The sequence below is a fragment of the Carya illinoinensis genome, chromosome 4 (genome assembly GCF_018687715.1).
Source record: "Carya illinoinensis cultivar Pawnee chromosome 4, C.illinoinensisPawnee_v1, whole genome shotgun sequence".
NCBI classification, from domain to species: domain Eukaryota; kingdom Viridiplantae; phylum Streptophyta; class Magnoliopsida; order Fagales; family Juglandaceae; genus Carya; species Carya illinoinensis.
In genome coordinates, this window is record NC_056755.1 from 39869807 (window position 1) to 39877510 (window position 7704).

Here is a 7704-nt window from a genome sequence, read left to right on the forward strand (position 1 = left end):
ACACATATTTAGTTCTTGTATAACTGGATATGGTATGTGGTTGCTAAGCATGCCTTGATCTTTGTATATATTGAGAGAGACAAGTCTGCTATGTTTGAATGATTTTAAGTTGGATATATACTATGTTCATGTGATCTTTCCTTCATTCAATGATTTTAAGGCCAGAAAAAATAATATCTATTCTTTACTTGAGATAATGTATCATTACAAGGGTTCCTAAAATAGCGAAAAAATGTGAGATCAAACCATATGCACAAGTTGTTTTCATTACACAAGTTAATTTAATGACATATAATTTACATACATAGGTTTCATCAAATCATGTGCACAAGCTGTTTCTATTCAAAAACCATATACTCTATACAACATGCCATTTACATACAAATTATCCGAACCAAGCAAATGCTATTACAAATGTGATAACTCAATACAAACAAAATAATTTTCACTTTTTCTTTTGAATATTTGTCTCTATCTCTCTCACTTCATTTTCCCTGTTTTGAACTGTATATTTGTGCTGTAATATGTCATCCCACGTCTTCCAAGCCTTATATATGCACATATGAAGAATTTACACATCGCTTTCCTTGCACACAATACGAAACAATGAAACAAGAAATATGCGGGCCATTTGAAAGACAAACTTGGAATGACACTTCAAACACATGAGATAAGATACTATTAGTATCAACTAAAACACCAACTTCATGATCCTACTACCACCATTAAAACCAGGACAGCTTATTCTATCATAGCAACTTAAAAAAGGTTATAGCGAAAATTATTTGTCTTAATGAAACTTAAGGTAGTGATTTTATAGATCACATGAAGTGGAACACCTCAATGACATTTTTTGAAATAGTCAATCTGCCATACCTTCTCAATGATATGTTATTAATAATCAAATGATAAAGAGAAAATTCAAAAATAAAAAAGATAAACATTACTCATAATAGGGTGCTTGAGCATAATTATTATCAAGTTAGCTGCTTCTGGGATTTGCATAAGGCTGTAAAGACAACGACTTCACAACCCCCCATATCTTCTTATTCTTGATGAACTGTAACATTGCAACAAAAAAAAATTGTAATTTATTATTGTTGTTGTTATTATTATTATTCCTATTTTCCAAGTAACCAAAACAATCATAATGGAAACAACACAAATTATAATTGGAAGAATTAAGTAGCTTTGGTCAACAAATCCTTTTTTGTGACATGTTATTAATTCAAGGAAGCTTTATCATCCCAGCAAAAACTAAAATTTAATAATTTTAAAATTAAGAAGAAAAAAAAGCTAGTTATAAAGCAAAACACTCAACCAAACTTCCATTTTAGAAGCAACCAGAGTAGAAATTAGATTCAATATTTTGGCTAATTGGGATATTAGGTAGCTCGATCAATCGGAGACAAGAATACCTAATCATAAGAACTAGAGTTAAGGCAAACCAAACCCCAAAAAATGTACATTAATATAGGTCGTGTCATCTTATATAATTTGTGGCAGCCATTGCATTGTACTGCACTAAATCAACAGTTGAAAACTTTGTGGCAAAAACGTGGATTAGCAGAGATAACAAAAATAAGATGAGGAGTGAAAGTGTAACCCATTTCATCTTAAATTTGATAAACATCTTGCCTCATCAAGCATGGGAACGCATTCCAGAAACTATATACCCAATTCTAATTTCCAATTGGAAATCAAATTCAAAACTACCTCTACATTTAGAAGCGTAAGAGACGGGTACTAAAGTCAAAGCGCAATTAGAACAACAAATTAAATTTAAAGAACAAGTAAAATACGGAACTCCTCTTAACTACGCTATGTTAGGTTGCCCAAATTAATCTTATAACATTTGCCCATATCACAAACCCTAGAATTTCATAGACTCTTTTTGAAGAAGATTATTTACACAAAAAAATACCTTAACTGCGTGGCCGCAAATCTTTGGATGTGGGTTCTTTTCACAGATCTGTAGGGCACATCGTGGGGGCTAAGAGGAGATGAAGGATTTGGAGGAAATTTAATTCACAGATAAGAGGGGGAAGATGAAGCACGCTGCAGAAGAGGGAGGGTGGTCTCGTCATTGGCTTCGTGACAAGGAAGTCACAAATATTCAGATTAGATGAAGCACAAGATCAGGGGAGATAAAACCCAAAGCATGGAGGTGGAGCTGCAGATTTCGAGAGGGAGATGAAGGTTATCATCGCTGAAGAGAAGAGGGGGAGATGACATGCTAAAGAGAAGAGGGGGAGGATCGGGGTGAGAGTGGGGTTTGGGGCAAAACCGGTTCAATTGTAAGTGAACCCGGTCTAACACGTCATGTGTGTAACGGCTGCTCCCAAATAGTGGCTGACGTGAAGATTACTTCATCTCAAAAAGAAAGAAGTAAAGTATTTTACAGCGTGAGCTGCTTATCAGTCGCCTTCCCCTTCCTCATCACCACTTGCTGAAACCGAGATCGCTGCACCTCCATATGCCTTCATCGCCTCCATTTCTCAAAGGGGAAGCAGTTTTAAGAGCATTTAGCTTCTCGAGGATATGCTCATTGAGGTAACAAGCACTATAGAAAGATGGCACTCCAGGTGGTAAGTACTTTTAGGTATGATTTGGTAGTAAGATGAGAATTTTGAATTTTAAGATAAAATAATATATTTTAATATTATTATTTTAGAATTTGAAAAAATTAAGAAAAAGCTTAATTATTTATTATATTTTATACGAAGATTTGAGAAATTTGTAATGATAAATTGAAAATTTTAAGTTTAAGATGAGAATTTTATGTTTTGCTTGGCCATTGAGATTTTTCAGATGAGAATTTTGAGTTTTAAGATTAAATATTAAAATATTATATTTTAATATTATTATTATATTGAGATTTAAAAAAATTAAGAAAAAGTTAAATTATTTATTATATTTAGTATGAAGATTTCAAAAAGTTATAATAATGAAATGATAATTTTATGTTTGAAATAATAATTTCATGTGACCAAACAATACCTAATCAATCAAACCGAAGCTTACTCTCTATAGTACTTATTTGGGGCACGAACACTTTGCCTCTTATAATCTTTGACTTTTTAAAATAACACTTTTATTTTTAAAAGTTAATTTGACTAGTAAAGTAATAAAAATTAATTATTAACAAGATTGAGCTTTCAAAATTTATTCGTGATAGATACTATAAAAGAAATAAAATTTTGAAAATATTAAATTCTTTATTTATTTTTTTCAAATTTCAAATGATGTGTACGGAGAAAATGGAAACGCGCCCTCCCACTATTATTTATACATATGTAACGCGGGGATATTCTCAGTTGGCCACGTGTACATAATAAAAAAGGGTAACAAATTGGGAAAAAGGGCATAAGAATCGGACGGCCAAGAGAGATAGTAGAAGATGGTAGAGTGGAAACTAATCAAAATCTAATGGTTAATAGAGTTGCGTCAAATTAAAGCCACGGAACAGCGTTATAAGCCCTTCTCTTCTTTTCCCTTCCAAACGCGTCGCCGTCTCCTCTCTCACACCGCTGCTGTCTCGCGGATTCTCTCTAGCATCAACACAAACCCAATGGTACATCTCTCTCTTTCTCTCTCTGAGCTTCGAGGCGGATGGTTGATTCTATTTGAAGCTCATTTCCGTGTTTAGGGTTTGGGTCAAGGGTTTTAGCTCGATCTCGTTCTTTCTTTGTTAGATTTATTTTATTAATTTTCTTTTGTAGGCTCTACCAAACCAGCAAACTGTTGACTACCCGAGCTTCAAGCTCGTTATCGTCGGTGATGGAGGCACTGGTATATTTTACTTCTCTATTTTTTGAAAATTTTGAAATAATCGTGTTCTTTCATGATTTAAACTCATTTTATTACCAATAAATTTATATTATGCTTTTTGGTTTCGATTAATTAGTTTACTCTGGATAATACTTAGTGCATGATATGTTTGCTTCGCAAGATGATGACTTCTGGACAGACTTGTAGTTAATTATTATGCTATTTCACGAATGATTCAGTCAAACCGAGAATAAAACGATATCGATTGCATTCACTACCAATTTGTCGTGCTTTGCTCGTCTTTTTTGAGATTATAAGAGTATTGGAATTTTGAGATGAAATTAATTCAAAGAGAGACTCATTCCCAGGAAAATGTTTCAAGCGGTTTTCAACCCTTGGGGGCAGCGGCGGAACCAGAAAATCTAGTTTCATAGTTATAAAAACACCTTTAAAATTTTAATTTTCATCAAATTTTGATTTTTTTTTTTTTTTTGGTGGGGGGTGTGGGGGGCAAAGCCCCGACACCCCTTAGTGGTTCCGCCCTTGCTTAGGGGTTGGTTCAAGTGGCAAGAGCCTTGATCTTAGTGGTATGTTCCTACTAAGCAGAAGGTTTGAACTCACCCTTGGATGCAAACAATTTTTAGGAGCCATTGAACTGGGAGAATTTTTCTTTGACTATCGGATTTGCATTTGTGGGAAATTCCTTGTTGAGGACTTGTGCACCTTTGGGATTAGTTGGGATTTTGTTCGACACCCGGTGCTAGGAAAAAAATAGTTTTAATAGGTTTTGTGCATGTTATCATGTATGAAGGCATGTGTTGCTCACGATCATGTATGCATTTATGCACACACTCACGCACACACACAAACAAACACATTTTATGTGCATGAATATATGTGTAAATATTGATATAAATATAGATGTTGGGCTTGGTAGTTTTGATTAAGCTGAGTGCTGGATTGTACAGGAAAGACAACTTTCGTGAAGAGACATCTCACTGGGGAGTTTGAGAAGAAATATGAACGTAAGGGATGCCTTGCTTTTAGTTGGAGCATACAGTTTAGTTTTCAAATTCCTTACTTTGGTTTTTGTTATGAATAGCAACTATTGGTGTCGAGGTTCATCCATTGGACTTCTTCACAAATTGCGGGAAGATCCGGTTTTACTGCTGGGACACTGCTGGTCAAGAGAAATTCGGTGGTCTTAGAGATGGATACTAGTGAGTGAATCCCAGAAAAAAAAATATGGTTGTTGTTGCCCCGTTGTAGTTGGATTCTAATTCCCATTCATATTATTGTTGTTTCCTTATTTAATTTTTATCCCCCATGATGTTAAAGCCCAATGTTTGACCTTTATAGCTTGTATGTTATAAGAAGATTCATTCTAATAACCTATAGCTTGAAAAACAGATCCAAGTAAAGAATGAAGGCAAATAAGGTTAAGGATTTGTGATTAGGCACATAAACTGAAAGTCTGCTGTCAGGTGCTTCTGTTTCATTTCATCCTGCAAGTCCTTGAAAATCCATTTGGTAAAAGGATTGAAGACGATCATCTATGAGTTGTGACACTTTGAAGGATGTCCATGAATTTGATAAAGCTGATGTAGGAAAATCTAGGTTCAAAGAACAGTGAATCTGTAGAAGGAAAATTGTTGAACAACTCTATTATAGGCAGGGAAGGAGGACAGAAAACCAGTGGAAATTTTGTTACATGTAGTTCGGTTGATATACGATACCACCGAAAGCTGGGGCTTTCTTCTCATTTGTCAGAAAGTTTAAATTTCATTTCTTCAATATTGATGGAAGTAGTTTTAACTTCACCCTCCCAGGTGTTCTTATACTTTTTTTCTTTTATTTTTCCTGTCTTTGGAGTTGCTTTCTAATGGTGATTTGCTGAGTGGTTGGTTATATTATGTTCATCGTATTATTTCTTTCTGTTGCCTGGTTGATGGTCTCACATAATATCTTCCATTTCATTTGCAGTATTCATGGGCAATGCGCAATAATAATGTTTGATGTTACAGCCCGGTTGACATACAAGAATGTTCCTACATGGCACCGTGATCTCTGCAGGCAAGTTATTTTATATTAACTTAATATTTACTGCTTTTTGTGTACCGTATCAATTTTCTTTGAATTTTTTATTTTTCTAATGACTTTTGTCCTGCATTTGCAGGGTTTGTGAGAACATACCCATTGTTCTTTGTGGAAACAAGGTTGACGTGAAGAACAGGCAAGTTAAGGCAAAACAAGTTACCTTCCATAGGAAGAAGAATCTGCAGTACTATGAAATATCCGCAAAGAGCAATTACAATTTTGAGAAACCTTTCCTTTATCTTGCCAGAAAGCTTGCTGGGTAATGCAATAGCTTAGTTCATAACTTTACTATGCAACGTTGTGATTGAAACTTGAGATTGACGATTGCTTTTGTAATTTAGGGACCCTACACTCCACTTTGTGGAATCTCCTGCTCTCGCCCCTCCAGAAGTACAGATTGACTTGGCTGCACAGAAACAGTATGGACTTTACCTTTTGCCTTCTACTGATTTTGCAAGAATCTATTTATACGATTGTGGGGTCCATTTTCCCGTTTAAAAGAATTTGTTAAAAAAGCAACTCCTAATGGCAAAGCAAACTAGGGTCACTAGAATGTTCTCCACTTGCATATTCTCGGTGATAATTTAAGTTAGTTATTTTAGACTCAAAACATATCCAGAAATGCCTTCTATTGATTGCAAGTATTACCTGAAATGTGCATTGTAGTTCCCCGAATATTGACTTCTATTTGCATTGTAGTAATCCTTTGTCAGCTTGACTCACGGTTGGTTGTTACTTGTGCAGGCATGAAGACGAGCTTGCTGCCGCAGCTAGTCAGCCCCTTCCTGATGACGACGATGACGCATTCGAATGATTTGTTGGTACTGCAGGAGAGGGTTTTTTTTATCCTTTTTTTCTCGTGCTTTTATGATGCCTTTTCTTCCTTGTGCACTGTCTTCCTTTGGGGTATTCAACAATATATGGCAGGGTTTGGAAATCATAGTGACAGTATATTAGTGAATTTTCCTTTAGCTATTGTTTCGTACGTGGTTGGGTTGGTTTTATCTGCTGTCGTTGGAGTCCCCCATGTGGGTGTTTTGAGAGTTACTGCAAAGCATTTATGCATTACTTCTCTCTATCCCTCTCTCTGTCTCTCTCTCACGCACACGCTGTCTCAACGCCTTTTAGCTTGCCTACTTTGCCTAGCAAAGGAGGGAAGATGACGACTAAAAAAAGTTCAGAAATTATTAGTTTCTCATATTACCATCTGGAGGCTTGTTACAAGCGCGTATGGGGATCTATCTCGACCCAGAGTTTACCATTAATCACTTGACACTTGGTACAGCTAAGAATATATGCAGGCCCACAGAGCCATACTTGTGTTTTGGCACATAGAACCTTGTTATATTCTGACGATGTGTGGGAAGATGTGTAGCATTCTTTTAAAATATAATAAATAATTTAATTTTTTTTAATTTCAAAATAAGAATATTAAAATATTTATATTTCAACAATATTGGATTTAATGTTCAACTCTAATCACATCTAAACTCAACTCAAAACATTCATATTGAGTTCTCTATCAAGTTTCCTAAATTTGGCTAAAATACCCTTCCTAAAATTTTTCTTTTTCTAACTTTTATTTATCTTTCAAAAATTTTTAAAAAAATCTACACAACCTCCCAACATTTCAACATTCTACTCTTTTTTAATTTTTTAATATTTTTTTAATATTTTTTTTGAATTTATTTTTTTAAAATTAATTTAATTATTTTATTCGTAGCAAAATCCAAAATTTTATACATCCCATTTCATATCTTATCTCTATTATATTAAAATAATATTTTATTATTATTATTATTTTTTTCTTACTTTCACTACAAAATTAACTATTTA

General features: G+C 34.4%; 1 protein-coding gene across 1 annotated transcript; it reads left to right on the forward strand.

Moving 5' to 3' along the window:
• The first annotated feature begins 3424 nt into the window (after nt 1-3424).
• Nucleotides 3425-6946, forward strand: LOC122308355 (GTP-binding nuclear protein Ran-3-like). Its single transcript, XM_043121624.1, has 8 exons — nt 3425-3574; nt 3723-3792; nt 4740-4796; nt 4874-4991; nt 5755-5844; nt 5948-6127; nt 6210-6287; nt 6613-6946. The coding sequence occupies exons 1-8, from the start codon at nt 3572-3574 to the stop codon at nt 6680-6682; spliced, it is 666 nt and encodes a 221-aa protein (XP_042977558.1). The 5' UTR covers nt 3425-3571; the 3' UTR covers nt 6683-6946.
• Nucleotides 6947-7704: the final 758 nt, after the last annotated feature.

Bases quoted from the DNA above. Each gene is read 5' to 3' on its own strand.
- LOC122308355 (XM_043121624.1), top strand. The intron at 5,845-5,947 runs GCAAGTTATTTT...CTGCATTTGCAG, and splicing joins TGGCACCGTGATCTCTGCAG to GGTTTGTGAGAACATACCCA. The intron at 6,128-6,209 runs GTAATGCAATAG...TTTGTAATTTAG, and splicing joins CTTGCCAGAAAGCTTGCTGG to GGACCCTACACTCCACTTTG.